The 17078-nt window shown below is 47.6% G+C and overlaps 1 protein-coding gene across 1 annotated transcript in view; it reads left to right on the forward strand.

Moving 5' to 3' along the window:
* Positions 1-16359, forward strand: part of LOC110516989 (serine/threonine-protein phosphatase 2A 55 kDa regulatory subunit B gamma isoform) — a 25233-nt gene extending 8874 nt beyond the window's left edge. Inside the window, exons 4-10 of the mRNA XM_036934152.1 lie at positions 1-94; positions 472-649; positions 6719-6883; positions 7672-7841; positions 8259-8350; positions 9034-9109; positions 12760-16359. The exon at positions 1-94 is cut by the window's left edge and continues 19 nt beyond it. Coding sequence (XP_036790047.1) covers positions 1-94; positions 472-649; positions 6719-6883; positions 7672-7841; positions 8259-8350; positions 9034-9109; positions 12760-13002 — 1018 coding nt within the window. The 3' untranslated portion in view covers positions 13003-16359. The remainder of the gene's footprint in view (positions 95-471; positions 650-6718; positions 6884-7671; positions 7842-8258; positions 8351-9033; positions 9110-12759) is intronic.
* Positions 16360-17078: the final 719 nt, after the last annotated feature.

Raw genomic sequence — 17078 nt, forward strand, 5'->3', positions numbered from 1 at the left:
GAAGGTGAGTGAGCGAGACAAGCAACCGGAGGGCTACAACCTGAAAGATGAGGAGGGCAGGGTGAAGGATATCTCTACAGTCACATCACTACAGGTATACACACACACACACACACACACACACACCTCTTGTTTTGTCCCTCATTCAGCCCATCCCCTGGTCCCTAACCCTCCCTCTCTCCCTCCTCACTCCCTCCCTCTCTCCAACCTCCTACCCTCCCTCCCTCCCTCTCTCTCTCCCCTTCCCCCTCTCTCCCCCCAACCGCCCGCCCGTCTCTCTCTCTCTCCCTCCCCTCTCTCACTCCCCCAACCCTACCTCCCTCCCTCTCTCTCTCTCTCTCCCTCCCTCCCTCCCTCCCTCCCTCCCTCCCTCCCTCCCTCCCTCCCTCTCACCTCCTTCCCCCTCTCTCCCACCCCTCTCTCACTCCCCCAACCCATACCTCCCTCCCTTCCTCCCTCACTCCCTCCCAGGTTCCTGTGTTGAGACCTACAGACCTGATGGTGGAGGTACGTCCTAGGAGGGTGTTCTCCAATGGGCATACCTACCATGTTAACTCCATATCGGTCAACAGTGACGGAGAGACCTACCTGTCAGCTGATGACCTGAGGATCAACATGTGGCATCTGGGGATCACAGACCGCAGCTTCAGTATCCTTCACTGGGAGAGGGACACACACACACATGTACAGAGACATACACACATGCACGCACACACACACAGTTGTGGAGACCCACACACACAAACAGGAAAGCAGACACACACACACACACACACACATACACACACACACACACACATACACACACACACACACACACACACACAGGAAAGCAGACACACACACACACACACACACACACACACACACAGGGAAGCAGACATACACACACACACACATGATTTAGGTGCTGGACCGGTACTGTTTATATTGAGGTAGTGGCCCGGTACTGTTTATATTGAGGTAGTGGCCCGGTACTGTTTATATTGAGGTAGTGGCCCGGTACTGTTTATATTGAGGTAGTGGCCCGGTACTGTTTATATTGAGGTAGTGGCCCGGTACTGTTTATATTGAGGTAGTGGACCAGTACTGTTTATATTGAGGTAGTGGACCAGTACTGTTTATATTGAGGTAGTTGCCCGGTACTGTTTATATTGAGGTAGTGGCCCGGTACTGTTTATATTGAGGTAGTGGCCCGGTACTGTTTATATTGAGGTAGTGGACCAGTACTGTTTATATTGAGGTAGTGGACCGGTACTGTTTATATTGAGGTAGTGGCCCGGTACTGTTTATATTGAGGTAGTGGCCCGGTACTGTTTATATTGAGGTAGTGGCCCGGTACTGTTTATATTGAGGTAGTGGCCCGGTACTGTTTATATTGAGGTAGTGGACCGGTACTGTTTATATTGAGGTAGTGGCCCGGTACTGTTTATATTGAGGTAGTTGCCCGGTACTGTTTATATTGAGGTAGTTGCCCGGTACTGTTTATATTGAGGTAGTGGCCCGGTACTGTTTATATTGAGGTAGTGGACCAGTACTGTTTATATTGAGGTAGTGGACCAGTACTGTTTATATTGAGGTAGTTGCCCGGTACTGTTTATATTGAGGTAGTGGCCCGGTACTGTTTATATTGAGGTAGTGGCCCGGTACTGTTTATATTGAGGTAGTGGACCAGTACTGTTTATATTGAGGTAGTGGACCGGTACTGTTTATATTGAGGTAGTGGCCCAGTACTGTTTATATTGAGGTAGTGGCCCGGTACTGTTTATATTGAGGTAGTGGCCCGGTACTGTTTATATTGAGGTAGTGGACCGGTACTGTTTATATTGAGGTAGTGGCCCGGTACTGTTTATATTGAGGTAGTGGACCGGTACTGTTTATATTGAGGTAGTCGCCCGGTACTGTTTATATTGAGGTAGTGGCCCGGTACTGTTTATATTGAGGTAGTGGCCCGGTACTGTTTATATTGAGGTAGTGGCCCGGTACTGTTTATATTGAGGTAGTGGCCTGGTACTGTTTATATTGAGGTAGTGACCCGGTACTGTTTATATTGAGGTAGTGGACCGGTACTGTTTATATTGAGGTAGTGGACCGGTACTGTTTATATTGAGGTAGTGGCCCGGTACTGTTTATATTGAGGTAGTGGCCCGGTACTGTTTATATTGAGGTAGTGGCCCAGTACTGTTTATATTGAGGTAGTGGACCAGTACTGTTTATATTGAGGTGCTGGATCGGTACTGTTTATATTGAGGTAGTGGCCTGGTACTGTTTATATTGAGGTAGTGGACCAGTACTGTTTATATTGAGGTAGTGGCCCGGTACTGTTTATATTGAGGTAGTGGACCAGTACTGTTTATATTGAGGTAGTGGCCCGGTACTGTTTATATTGAGGTAGTGGCCCGGTACTGTTTATATTGAGGTAGTGGACCAGTACTGTTTATATTGAGGTAGTGGACCAGTACTGTTTATATTGAGGTAGTGACCCGGTACTGTTTATATTGAGGTAGTGGCCCGGTACTGTTTATATTGAGGTAGTGGCCCGGTACTGTTTATATTGAGGTAGTGGCCCGGTACTGTTTATATTGAGGTAGTGGCCCGGTACTGTTTATATTGAGGTAGTGGCCCGGTACTGTTTATATTGAGGTAGTGGCCCAGTACTGTTTATATTGAGGTAGTGGCCCGGTACTGTTTATATTGAGGTAGTGGCCCGGTACTGTTTATATTGAGGTGCTGGCCCGGTACTGTTTATATTGAGGTGCTGGAGCTCCACAATACTTTTAATCTGATATTCAAAAAGAGGAACAGGAAGTAGAACATTTGAGGTGCCGGAAATCAGCTCTGTTGAGCTCCTTCCCAATCCCAGACTCTATATGGCTCTGTGCCAGTCTTCCTTCCCAATTACTGACTCTCTATGGCTCTGTGCCAGTCTTCCTGTTCAATCACAGACTCTATATGGCTCTGTGCCAGTCTTCCTGCCCAATCACATACTCTATATGGCTCTGTGCCAGTCTGGGTAGGAATGTACATGTGTAAAATCTTAATTTGAAGCAGTTTGATACAGCAGGAAAATAATCCTGCAGTAACAGGAAATGTTTCGGGGTGTCAGGTAGCCTATTGGTTAGAGCGCTGGGCCAATTACCAAAAGGTTGCTAAATCTGTACGCTTGTTTTATTCCATGTGTAGCTCTGTGTTGTTGTTTGTGTCGAACTGCTTTGCTTTATCTTGTCCAGGTCGCAGTTGTAAATGAGAACTTGTTCTCAACTGGCCGACCTGGCTAAATAAAGGTGTTCTCAACTGGCCGACCTGGCTAAATAAAGGTGTTCTCAACTGGCCGACCTGGCTAAATAAAGGTGTTCTCAACTGGCCGACCTGGCTAAATAAAGGTGTTCTCAACTGGCCGACCTGGCTAAATAAAGGTGTTCTCAACTGGCCGACCTGGCTAAATAAAGGTGTTCTCAACTGGCCGACCTGGCTAAATAAAGGTGTTCTCAACTGGCCGACCTGGCTAAATAAAGGTGTTCTCAACTGGCCGACCTGGCTAAATAAAGGTGTTCTCAACTGGCCGACCTGGCTAAATAAAGGTGTTCTCAACTGGCCGACCTGGCTAAATAAAGGTGTTCTCAACTGGCCGACCTGGCTAAATAAAGGTGTTCTCAACTGGCCGACCTGGCTAAATAAAGGTGTTCTCAACTGGCCGACCTGGCTAAATAAAGGTGTTCTCAACTGGCCGACCTGGCTAAATAAAGGTGTTCTCAACTGGCCGACCTGGCTAAATAAAGGTGTTCTCAACTGGCCGACCTGGCTAAATAAAGGTGTTCTCAACTGGCCGACCTGGCTAAATAAAGGTGTTCTCAACTGGCCGACCTGGCTAAATAAAGGTGTTCTCAACTGGCCGACCTGGCTAAATAAAGGTGTTCTCAACTGGCCGACCTGGCTAAATAAAGGTGAAATAAAGAAATTAAATATGAAATATATAAAATCCCCGATCTGACAAGGAATAAATCTGTCGTTCTGTCCCTGAACAAGGCAGTTAACCCACTGTTCCCCCGGTAGGCCGTCATTGTAAATAATAACATTTGAATTATTATATGGATTATAATTGTTGGACATGTTTGGTTGATACATTTTTCTTAAAAAGGAGATTTCAAGTTTGACGTTTCAAAGTGGAAATGACAAACGTGTGGGAACCTTTTAAACGTCAAACACGCGACAAGATTAAAATGTCCTTCACTCAACGTGATCAAATTACGCTCCTCCATCTGTAGGCTGCAGTGTTTAAACAGTTCAGTACCAAAGACCCAGTCGTTCATTCTGTCTGTTCAGTTGTTCTGCAACAAGGTGATCAAATTACGCTCCTCCATCTGTAGGCTGCAGTGTTTAAACAGTTCAGTACCAGAGACCCAGTCGTTCATTCTGTCTGTTCAGTTGTTCTGCAACAAGGTGATCAAATGACGCTCCTCCATCTGTAGGCTGTAGTGTTTAAACGGGCTCTACCATAACAGGACCCTGACCTAGAAAACATCTACAGAGAAGTTTAAACGGGCTCTACCATAACAGGACCCTGACCTAGAAAACATCTACAGAGAAGTTTAAACGGGCTCTACCATAACAGGACCCTGACCTAGAAAACATCTACAGAGAAGTTTAAATAATTCACTCAGTGTCAACTCCCTACTCTCTACTCTCTACTCCACTAAGACACACGGGGCTCACTGCAAATAGAATGTGTGTGTGTGTGTGTGTGTGTGTGTGTTCGCGCTCGTACATGTGTGTGTGCGTGTGACAGGGTTGATTAAGTTCAGTAGCTGAGGCTAAAAACAATCTCTGCATATTCATAGTGTGTCTGTGTACTATGAGGTGACCGTTAGTCAGGCTAGCTACAACCACGACATTCATCTACTGTACAGCTAATCAGGCTAGCTACAACCACCACATCCATCTACTGTACAGCTAATCAGGCTAGCTACAACCACTACATCCATCTACTGTACAGCTAATCAGGCTACTACTGTACAGTTAAACAGGCTACTACTGTACAGCTAATCAGGCTAGCTACAACCACCACATCCATCTACTGTACCGTTAATCAGGCTACTACTGTACAGTTAATCAGGATAATTCTGTACAGTTAATCAGGCTAGCTACAACCACCACATCCATCTACTGTACAGTTAATCAGGCTAGCTACAACCACCACATCCATCTACTGTACAGTTAATCAGGCTAGCTACATCCTCCACATCCATCTACTGTACAGTTAATCAGGCTAGCTACAACCTCCACATCCATCTACTGTACAGTTAATCAGGCTAGCTACAACCACCACATCCATCTACTGTACAGTTAATCAGGCTAGCTACAACCACCACATCCATCTACTGTACAGTTAATCAGGCTAGCTACATCCTCCACATCCATCTACTGTACAGTTAATCAGGCTAGCTACAACCTCCACATCCATCTACTGTACAGTTAATCAGGCTAGCTACAACCTCCACATCCATCTACTGTACAGTTAATCAGGCTAGCTACAACCTCCACATCCATCTACTGTACAGTTAATCAGGCTAGCTACAACCACCACATCCATCTACTGTACAGTTAATCAGGCTAGCTACAACCACTACATCCATCTACTGTACAGTTAATCAGGCTAGCTACAACCACTACATCCATCTACTGTACCGTTAATCAGGCTACTACTGTACAGTTAATCAGGCTAGCTACAACCACCACATCCATCTACTGTACCGTTAATCAGGCTAGCTACAACCACTACATCCATCTACTGTACAGTTAATCAGGCTAGCTACAACCACCACATCTACTACTGTACAGTTAATCAGGCTAGCTACAACCACCACATCCATCTACTGTACAGTTAATCAGGCTAGCTACAACCACCACATCTACTACTGTACAGTTAATCAGGCTAGCTACAACCACCACAGCCATCTACTCCTCCAGATACAGTCCTGTGTTGTTCTACCTGAGTATTGTTGTAATAACATATTAAAACATGTAATGACGCATTCACTGACTGTTGTTAAACACACTGATAACCCATGAATATACACTGCTCAAAACCCTTTGGGATGGGCTACAAAGACAAAGAACTCTGTCAAGAACCAATGGGATACTGACAACAGGCTGGAGAGGACTGTCTATCACCTACGAACAACCAACCAGGAGCCAGGACTACTAGAATCTACCTACGTCATTTCAATGTATAAATGTACTGCCCAAATATGTGTTACGCCCTCTTTTTCCGAAACCTCCCTAAGAGTGGACGATAGGAGCCGTGCTGCACGTTTGCCAGCTATCACTATGCTTGATTAAAAGGCCTCAAATATACCGTATCCGCCTTGTCCAGAGTCTCATCTTGGTCTTGTTTCTCCAATAACTAATCATTGACAGTATCTCTCCTCCAGACACAGTCCTGTGTTGTTCTACCTGAGTATCTCTCCTCCAGACACAGTCCTGTGTTGTTCTACCTGAGTATCTCTCCTCCAGACACAGTCCTGTGTTGTTCTACCTGAGTATCTCTCCTCCAGACACAGTCCTGTGTTGTTCTACCTGAGTATCTCTCCTCCAGACACAGTCTTGTGTTGTTCTACCTGAGTATCTCTCCTCCAGACATAGTCCTGTGTTGTTCTACCTGAGTATCTCTCCTCCAGACATAGTCCTGTGTTGTTCTACCTGAGTATCTCTCCTTCAGACATAGTGGACATCAAGCCAGCCAACATGGAGGAGCTAACAGAGGTGATAACAGCAGCAGAGTTTCATCCTCACCACTGTCACCTGTTTGTCTACAGTAGCAGTAAAGGATCTCTACGTCTCTGTGACATGAGGGCCTCGGCACTTTGCGACAAACACACCAAACGTGAGTTGGCTACACACGGGGGGAGATAAAAGCCTTTGCTGTCAGTCTCTAAATCATGTGTATTCGAATCTTACTCTTCGAGGTCCAGAGTATAACTACTGCTGGTTCTGATAATTAATTGCTCCCACATGGTGTCCCAGGTCTAAATCAGTCCTTCATTTTAAATCAGGAGTAGATCTGGCTTCCACCCACATGGTGTCTCAGGTCTAAATCAGTCCTTCATTTAAATCAGGAGTAGATCTGGCTTCCACCCACATGGTGTCGCAGGTCTAAATCAGTCCTTCATTTAAATCAGCAGTACAACTGGTCAACTGGTCAACTGGTCCAGATTGGAATTTACACCCCCTTAAATTGTGATATCCATCTTTCCTCTTCCTAAACTCCTCTCTCCTCCCACTCTCCCTTCGTCTCCTCTCCTCCCACTCTCCCTTCGTCTCCTCTCCTCCTCCCTGTCTCCTTCCTCTCCTCTCTCCTCGTCACCTCTCCCTCCTCTCTCCTCTCCTCGCCTCTCCTCCTCATCTCCTCTCTCCTCCCCTCTCCTCTCCTCCCCCTCTCCTCTCCTCTCCTCCCCCTCTCCTCTCCTCTCCTCCCCCTCGTCTCCTCTCTCCTCCCCCTCTCCTCTCCTCCCCTCGTCTCCTCTCTCCTCCCCATCTCCTCTCCTCCCCTCATCTCCTCTCCCCCCCTCGTCTCCTCTCTCCTCCCCCTCCACTCCCCCCTCTGCTCTCCTCCCCCTCTGCTCTCCTCCCCTCGTCTCCTCTCTCCACCTCCCTCTCTCTCTCTTCCTTTAGTCTTTGAGGAACCAGAGGACCCAGGAAGTCGTTCATTCTTCTCTGAGATCGTGTCGTCGGTGTCGGATGTGAAGTTCAGTCACAACGGGCGGTACCTGCTGACCAGGGATTACCTGACGGCCAAGGTGTGGGACTTACACATGGAGAAAGGCCCCGTCGAAACCTACCAGGTCAGCCCGCTAAACAAACACACACACACACACACGCAGAAACACACACACTAGGCACACGCAGAAACACACATGCACACACACACACTAGGCACACGCAGAAACACACATGCACACACACACACACAAGGCACACGCAGAAACACACATGCACACACACACACACACACACTAGGCACACGCAGAAACACACATGTACACACACACACTAGGCACATGCAGAAACACACACACTAGGCACACGCAGAAACACACATACACACACACACACACCCACACACACACATACATTCACACACTCACGCACGCATGTACACACACAGAAATTGAATGAATGCCTTGGAAAAACCTGTCAACACTCTCTCCTGCCCTCTCCCTCTCTCCTCCCTCCTTTCTCCCATGTCTGTCTCTCTGTAGGTTCATGACTACCTGAGGACTAAGCTGTGCTCTCTGTACGAGAACGACTGTATATTTGACAAGTTCGAGTGTGTCTGGAACAGCTCCGACAGGTGTGTGCGTCTTCGTCTACTCTGAGGCTTTATCCCACAGATAAATCAATCCCAGAGAAGAGCTTTGGAGATGTCAAAATCAATCCCTTCTCTCCTTCATCTCTCCTCCTCTTCCTGTTCCAACCCCACCCTTCCCTCTCTCCATCTCTCCTCCTCTTCCTGTAAAAACCTCACCCTTCCCTCTCTCCATCTCTCCTCCTCTTCCTGTAAAACCCCCACCCTTCCCTCTCTCCATCTCTCCTCCTCTTCCTGTAAAAACCTCACCCTTCCCTCTCTCCTCCTCTTCCTGTCCCAACCCCACCCTTCCCTCTCTCCATCTCTCCTCCTCTTCCTGTTCCAACCCCACCCTTCCCTCTCTCCATCTCTCCTCCTCTTCCTGTCCCAACCCCACTCTTCCCTCTCTCTCCATCTCTCCTCCTCTTCCTGTAAAAACCCCACCCTTCCCTCTCTCCATCTCTCCTCCTCTTCCTGTCCCAACTCCACCCTTCGCTCTTTTTATCTCTCCTTCTCTTCCTGTCCCAACCCCACTCTTTTCTCTTTCTCCATCCCTTCATTTTCTTCTCCCTCTCTTTGTCCCTCTTTCATCCCCCCCTTCCATCTTCTCTCCTCCTTCTACTACCTCTCTCTCTCATCCTCTCCCTCCTCCTCTCTCTCCTCCTCTCCCTCCTCTCCCCTCTCCCCAGTGTGATAATGACTGGGGCGTACAACAGCTTCTTCCGGATGTTTGACAGGGAGACGGGGCGGGGCGTGACCCTGGAGGTAAGCATATATACAAACACACAAGTTTCTAACGTAAGTCGCTAACGTAAGTCTCTAACGTAAGTCTCTAACATAAGCCGCTAAAGGAGGCCGCTAACATAAGCCGCTAACGTAAATCGCTAACGGAAGTCGCTAACGTAAGCCGCTAACGTAAGTCGCTAACGTAAGCCGCTAACGTAGGCCGCTAACGTAAGCCGCTAACGTAAGCCGCTAACGTAAGCCGCTAACATAAGCCGCTAAAGGAGGCCGCTAACATAAGTCGCTAACGAAAGTCGCTAACGTCAAATCAAATCAAATTTTATTTGTCACATACACATGGTTAGCAGATGTTAATGCGAGTGTAGCGAAATGCCTGTGCTTCTAGTTCCGACAATGCAGTAATAACCAACAAGTAATCTAGCTAACAATTCCAAAACTACTACCTTATAGACACAAGTGTAAGGGGATAAAGAATATGTACATAAAGATATATGAATGAGTGATGGTACAGAGCGGCATAGGCAAGATGGTATTGAGTGCAGTATATACATATGAGATGAGTATGTAAACAAAGTGGCATAGTTAAAGTGGCTAGTGATACATGTATTACATAAAGATGCAGTAGATGATATAGAGTACAGTATATACGTATACATATGAGATGAATAATGTAGGGTATGTAAACATTATATTAGGTAGCATTGTTTAAAGTGGCTAGTGATATATTTACATCATTTCCCATCAATTTCCATTATTAAAGTGGCTGGAGTTGAGTCAGTGTCAGTGTGTTGGCAGCAGCCTCTCTGAGTTTGTGGTGGCTGTTTAACAGTCTGATGGCCTTGAGATAGAAGCTGTTTTTCAGTCTCTCGGTCCCAGCTTTGATGCACCTGTACTGACCTCGCCTTCTGGATGATAGCGGGGTGAACAGGCAGTGGCTCGGGTGGTTGTAGTCCTTGATGATCTTTATGGCCTTCCTGTGACATCGGGTGGTGTAGGTGTCCTGGAGGGCAGGTAGTTTGCCCCCGGTGATGCGTTGTGCAGATCTCACTACCCTCTGGAGAGCCTTACGGTTGTGGGCGGAGCAGTTGCCGTACCGGGCGGTGATACAGCCCGACAGGATGCTCTCGATTGTGCATCTGTAGAAGTTTGTGAGTGGTTTTGGTGACAAGCCGAATTTCTTCAGCCTCCTGAGGTTGAAGAGGCGCTGCTGCGCCTTCTTCACGATGCTGTCTGTGTGGGTGGACCAATTCAGTTTGTCTGTGATGTGTACGCCGAGGAACTTAAAATTTACTACCCTCTCCACTACTGTTCCATCGATGTGGATAGGGGGGTGTTCCCTCTGCTGTTTCCTGAAGTCCACAATCATCTCCTTAGTTTTGTTGACGTTGAGTGTGAGGTTATTTTCCTGACACCATACTCCGAGGGCCCTCAACTCCTCCCTGTAGGCCGTCTCGTCATTGTTGGTAATCAAGCCTACCACTGTTGTGTCGTCCGCAAACTTAATGATTGAGTTGGAGGCGTGCGTGGCCACGCAGTCGTGGGTGAACAGGGAGTACAGGAGAGGGCTCAGAACGCACCCTTGTGGGGCCCCAGTGTTGAGGATCAGCGGGGTGGAAATGTTGTTGCCTACCCTCACCACCTGGGGGCGGCCCGTCAGGAAGTCCAGTATCCAGTTGCACAGGGCGGGGTCGAGACCCAGGGTCTCGAGCTTGATGACGAGCTTGGAGGGCACTATGGTGTTAACCTCTTGGATCTCTAGGGGCGCTATTTCATTTTTGGATAAAAAACGTTCCCGTGCCCCAGAACTCATTCTACAGGCGAAACCAAGATGATGCGTCAACCAGGAAATTAGCAGAATTTCTGAAGCTCTGTTTTCCATTGTCTCCTTATATGGCTGTGATTGTGCAAGGAATGAGCCTACACTTTCTGTCGTTCCCCCAAGGTCTTAGCAGCATTGTGACGTATTTGTAGGCATATCATTGGAAGATTGACCATAAGAGACTACATTTTCCAAGTGTCCGCCTGGTGTCCTGCGTGGAATTCGGTGTGCAATTGCCAGCTGCTTGTACTTTTCCTTTTGATTCAGGGGAGAAATCATGCGTCCAAGAACGATATATCAATGAAAAGATATGTGAAAAACACCTTGAGGATTGATTCTAAACAACGTTTGCCATGTTTTCAGTCGATATTATGGAGTTAATTTGGAAAAAAGTTCGCGTTTTGAGGACTGAATTTTCGGGTTTTTTTGGTAGCCAAATGTGATGTATAAAACGGGGCTATTTCTAATACACAAATAATATTTTTGGAAAAACTGAGCATCTGCTATCTAACTGAGAGTATCCTCATTGAAAACATCAGAAGTTCTTCAAAGGTAAATTATTTTATTTGAAGGCTTTTATGTTTTTGTTGAAATGTTGCGTGCTGGATGCTGACGCTAATGCTAACGCTAAATGCTACGCTAGCTAGCTACTTTTACACAAATTATTGTTTTCCTATGGTTGAGAAGCATATTTTGAAAATCTGAGATGACAGTGAGCGCTAGCATATTTATTTCATTTCATTTGCGATTTTCATGAATAGTTAACGTTGCGTTATGGTAATGAGCTTGAGTCTGTATTCCTGATACCGGATCCGGGATGGGGAGATCAGAGAGGTTAAATGCCGAGCTGTAGTCGATGAACAGCATTCTCACATAGGTATTCCTCTTGTCCAGATGGGTTAGGGCAGTGTGCAGTGTGGTTGAGATTGCATCGTCTGTGGACCTATTTGGGCGGTAAGCAAATTGGAGTGGGTCTAGGGTGTCAGGTAGGGTGGAGGTGATGTGGTCCTTGACTAGTCTCTCAAAGCACTTCATGATGACGGAAGTGAGTGCTACGGTAGTCGTTTAGCTCAGTTACCTTAGCTTTCTTGGGAACAGGGACAATGGTGGCCCTCTTGAAGCATGTGGGAACAACAGACTGGGATAGGGATTGATGGAATATGTCCGTAAACACACCAGCCAGCTGGTCTGAGGGCGCGGCTGGGGATGCCGTCTGGGCCTGCAGTCTTGCGAGGGTTGACACGTTTAAATGTTTTCCTCACGTCGGCTGCAGTGAAGGAGAGACCGCATGTTTTGGTTGCGGGCCGTGTCAGTGGCACTGTATTGTCCTCAAAGTGGGCAAACAAGTTATTTAGTCTGCCTGGGAGCAAGACATCCTGGTCCGTGACAGGGCTGGTTTTCTTTTTATAATCCGTGATTGACTGTAGACCCTGCCACATACCTTGTGTCTGAGCCGTTGAATTGAGATTCTACTCTGTCTCTATACTGACGCTTAGCTTGTTTGATTGCCTTGCGGAGGGAATAGTTACACTGTTTGTATTTGGTCATGTTTCCAGTCACCTTGCCCTGATTAAAAGCAGTGGTTCGCGCTTTCAGTTTCACGCGAATGCTGCCATCAATCCGTACGTTAGCGACGTAAGTCTCTGTGCTACTGAAATCCCAGTGTAACTGCTGGTTGATGATGTCACTCACCAGGTCTAATCTGATCAGAGAGAAATAATGAAACCACTTTCTGGTCCAGATTTCAATTTGCCTGCTCTAAACGTGTCCTCTCTCTCCTCTCCTCTCCCTCTCCCTCTCCCTCTCCTCTCCTCTCCTCTCCTCTCCTCTCCTCCTCCCACCCTCCCTGGAGGCGTGGCGAGAGACCAGTAAGCCGCGAGCTGTACTGCGGACGCGACGGATCTACACCGGGGGCAAGCGTCGTCGCGGCGACGTGGGGGTGGACAGTCTGGACTTCACTAAGAAGATCCTCCACATGGCCTGGCACCCCGAGGAGAACATCATCGCCATAGCCTCCACCAACAACCTCTACATCTTCCAAGACCGGGTCAGCCCCGATACACAGGGTCCAGACCTGGGTACAAATACCATTTAGCACCGGGTCAGCCCCGACACACAGGGTCCAGACCTGGGTTCAAATACCATTTAGCACCGGGTCAGCCCCAACACACAGGGTCCAGACCTGGGTTCAAATACCATTTAGCACCGGGTCAGCCCCGACACACAGGGTTCAGACCTGGGTTCAAATACCATTTAGCACCGGGTCAGCCCCGACACACAGGGTTCAGACCTGGGTTCAAATACCATTTAGCACTGGGTCAGCCCCGACACACAGGGTTCAGACCTGGGTTCAAATACCATTTAGCACCAGGTCAGCCCCGACACACAGGGTTTAGACCTGGGTTCAAATACCATTTAGCACCAGGTCACCCCCATTTAGGTCCACACACAGACACAGAAACAGGATTGAGAAGTAGTCGTTAAACGCATGTGCACACACACACACACACACAAACCCTAAACACACACACATTGATTGTTGGACACAAATTGAAAGGAAATAACAAAAACATCAGAGACTAGTCCCTCCATGGAATGAGTTGGACAGGCCTGAGATCAGTCTGTAAGGGGAATGAGTTGGACAGGCCTGAGATCAGTCTGTAAGGGGAATGAGTTGGACAGGCCTGAGATCAGTCTATAAGATGAATGAGTTGGACAGGCCTGAGATCAGTCTAAAAGGGCAATTAGTTGGACAGGCCTGAGTTTGCTATCTAAGGTGTCTGAAGACAGAGGAAGGTGGTGTGTGTGTGTGTGTGTGTGTGTGTGTGTGTGTGTGTGTGTGTGTGAGTGTGTGTGTGTATGTGTCCCAGACCGCAGTGACCCAGTGTGTGGATCCAATCCCTGTTTATATTGTTATTTTAGTCAACAGCACGTCACTAGACGTCCCGTTTAACGGATTCCCTTTATGATCACAACACCTCAGCACACCTGGATACACAGGACACCTTTACACACACCTGGTGAGAGTGGACACTTCTGGACACCTTTACACACAGCTGGTGAGAGTGGACACTTCTGGACACCTTTACACACACCTGATGAGAGTGGACAACTGACTCATCTAGACACCTGGTGACTCATCTGGATTAATCTAGACACCTGGTGACACCTGGACACATCTAGACACCTGGTGACCCATCTGGATTAATCTAGACACCTGGTGACCCATCTGGATTAATCTAGACACCTGGTGACTCATCTAGACAACTGGTGACCCATCTGGATTAATCTAGACACCTGATGACTCATCTGGACACATCTAGACACCTGGTGACACATCTGGACCCATCTGGACACCTGGTGACTCATCTGGATTAATCTAGACACCTGGTGACCCATCTGGATTAATCTAGACACCTGGTGACCCATCTGGATTAATCTAGACACCTGGTGACCCATCTGGATTAATCTAGACACCTGATGACTCATGTGGACACAACTAGACACCTGGTGACACATCTGGACCCATCTAGACACCTGGTGACTCATCTGGATTAATCTAGACACCTGGTGACCCATCTGGATTAATCTAGACACCTGGTGACCCATCTGGACACATCTAGACACCTGGTGACCCATCTAAATTAATCTAGACACCTGGTGACCCATCTGGATTAATCTAGACACCTGGTGACTCATCTAGACACCTGGTGACGCATCTGGATTAATCTAGACACCTGATGACTCATCTGGATTAATCTAGACACCTGGTGACCCATCTGGATTAATCTAGATACCTGGTGACCCATCTGGACACATCTAGACACCTGGTGACCCATCTGGATTAATCTAGACACCTGGTGACCCATCTGGATTAATCTAGACACCTGGTGACTCATCTAGACACCTGGTGACCCATCTGGATTAATCTAGACACCTGGTAACTCATCTAGACACCTGTTGACCCATCTGGATTAATCTAGACACCTGGTGACACCTGGACACTCCTGGACAAGCTGATCCTAGATCTGTGCCTAAGAGCAACTTCTACCCCAAGCTACTAAATCACTTATGCTTCCATCCATCCACTCATACAGGCCCAAATTGACCTTTTTTTCCCTATATAGTGCACTACTTTTGACATGGGACCATAAGGCTCTGGTCAGAAGTAGTGCCCTATAAAGGGAATACTAGGTTGATCGTATTCTCATGTCTGTCTGTCTGTCTGTCTGTCTGTCTGTCTGTCTGTCTATGTCTGTCTGTAACCTAGTTATCTCAGTGGTCAACCCTTACATAGAGTCATAGCTATGTAGTGAGACTATGCAGGATTTTGTTCCTGACTACCACCAACACACTTTGAATATAGCTAATCAAGTGGGTTAGTGCAGGGCTGGAACTAAAGCCTGCACAGCTTGTAATGATGGTCTTCTAGGGTTGGTGGCCACTGGTATAAAGGGGCAATCTGGGACTGATGGTCTTCTAGGGTTGGTGGCCACTGGTATAAAGGGGCAATCTGGGACTGATGGTCTTCTAGGGTTGGTGGCCACTGGTTTAAAGGGGCAATCTGGGACTGATGCTCGTCCGGGGTTGGTGGCCACTGGTATAAAGGGGCAATCTGGGACTGATGCTCGTCCGGGGTTGGTGGCCACTGGTATAAAGGGGCAATCTGGGACTGATGGTCTTCTAGGGTTGGTGGCCACTGGTATAAAGGGGCGATCTGGGACTGATGCACTTCTAGGGTTGGTGGTCACTGGTTTAAAGGGGCAATCTGGGTCTGATGCTCTTCTAGGGTTGGTGGCCACTGGTTTAAAGGGGCAATCTGGGACTGATGCACTTCTAGGGTTGGTGGCCACTGGTTTAAAGGGGCAATCTGGGACTGATGCTCGTCCGGGGTTGGTGGCCACTGGTATAAAGGGGCAATCTGGGACTGATGCTCGTCCGGGGTTGGTGGCCACTGGTATAAAGGGGCAATCTGGGACTGATGGTCTTCTAGGGTTGGTGGCCACTGGTATAAAGGGGCGATCTGGGACTGATGGTCTTCTAGGGTTGGTGGCTACTGGTATAAAGGGGCAATCTGGGACTGATGGTCTTCTAGGGTTGGTGGCCACTGGTTTAAAAGGGCAATCTGGGACTGATGCACTTCTAGGGTTGGTGGCCACTGGTTTAAAGGAGCAATCTGTAGTTCCGCCACATCACACCGCTTGAGTTCCCTCTCTCCTCCAATCATACACAGTAGCGTAGTGACGTCAGCGCGGCAACCTCACGGCTAACCAATCAGTAAGAGTGTTGCTGCGCTGTGGTTAGGACCATTGCAACAGTAGCATGTTATCCAGTGTTACTGTCGTTGTATATCTATCATACCTGTATAACTAACAGTTATCTGAACACCTCCAAAATGAACACTTGATGAAGGAATGTGTATAACAAAATAAATTAAATAATATGAATCTGAGGATCAATCGTGGTGTTTGATTATTTGATGAAACTGTGTTTTTGTGTGACATTGTTTGTTTGTGGGCGACTGTCTTCTTCATCGCATCCTACAGGAGGCCTGGTGCTGTAAAAGAGCTTTACAGTAACCCTGCCTAGACACTAATAAAAGAGCTTTACAGTAACCCAGCCTAGACCCTAATGGAAGAGCTTTACAGTAACCCAGCCTAGACCCTAATGAAAGAGCTTTACAGTAACCCAGCCTAGACCCTAATGAAAGAGCTTTACGGTAACCCAGCCTAGACCCTAATGAAAGAGGTTTACAGTAACCCAGCCTTGACCCTAATGAAAGAGCTTTACAGTAACCCAGCCTAGACCCTAATGAAAGAGCTTTACAGTAACCCAGCCTAGACCCTAATGAAAGAGCTTTACAGTAACCCAGCCTAGACCCTAATGAAAGAGCTTTACAGTAACCCAGCCAAGACCCTAATGGACGAGCTTTACAGTAACCCAGCCTAGACCCTAATGAAAGAGCTTTACAGTAACCCGGCCTAGACCCTAATGGAAGAGCTTTACAGTAACCCAGCCTAGACCAAGAGCAAGCAAAGCAGAAGCCAGACCACAGTGGCTGTAAGGAGTAGTGAGGTGCGTAGTGAGGTGCTTACTGGCGTCAGAGAAGTCAGACCACAGTGGCTGTAAGGCGTAGTGAGGTGCGTACTGGCGTCAGAGAAGTCAGACCAC

This window comes from Oncorhynchus mykiss, chromosome 10 (assembly GCF_013265735.2).
Source record: "Oncorhynchus mykiss isolate Arlee chromosome 10, USDA_OmykA_1.1, whole genome shotgun sequence".
In the NCBI taxonomy this organism is placed as follows: domain Eukaryota; kingdom Metazoa; phylum Chordata; class Actinopteri; order Salmoniformes; family Salmonidae; genus Oncorhynchus; species Oncorhynchus mykiss.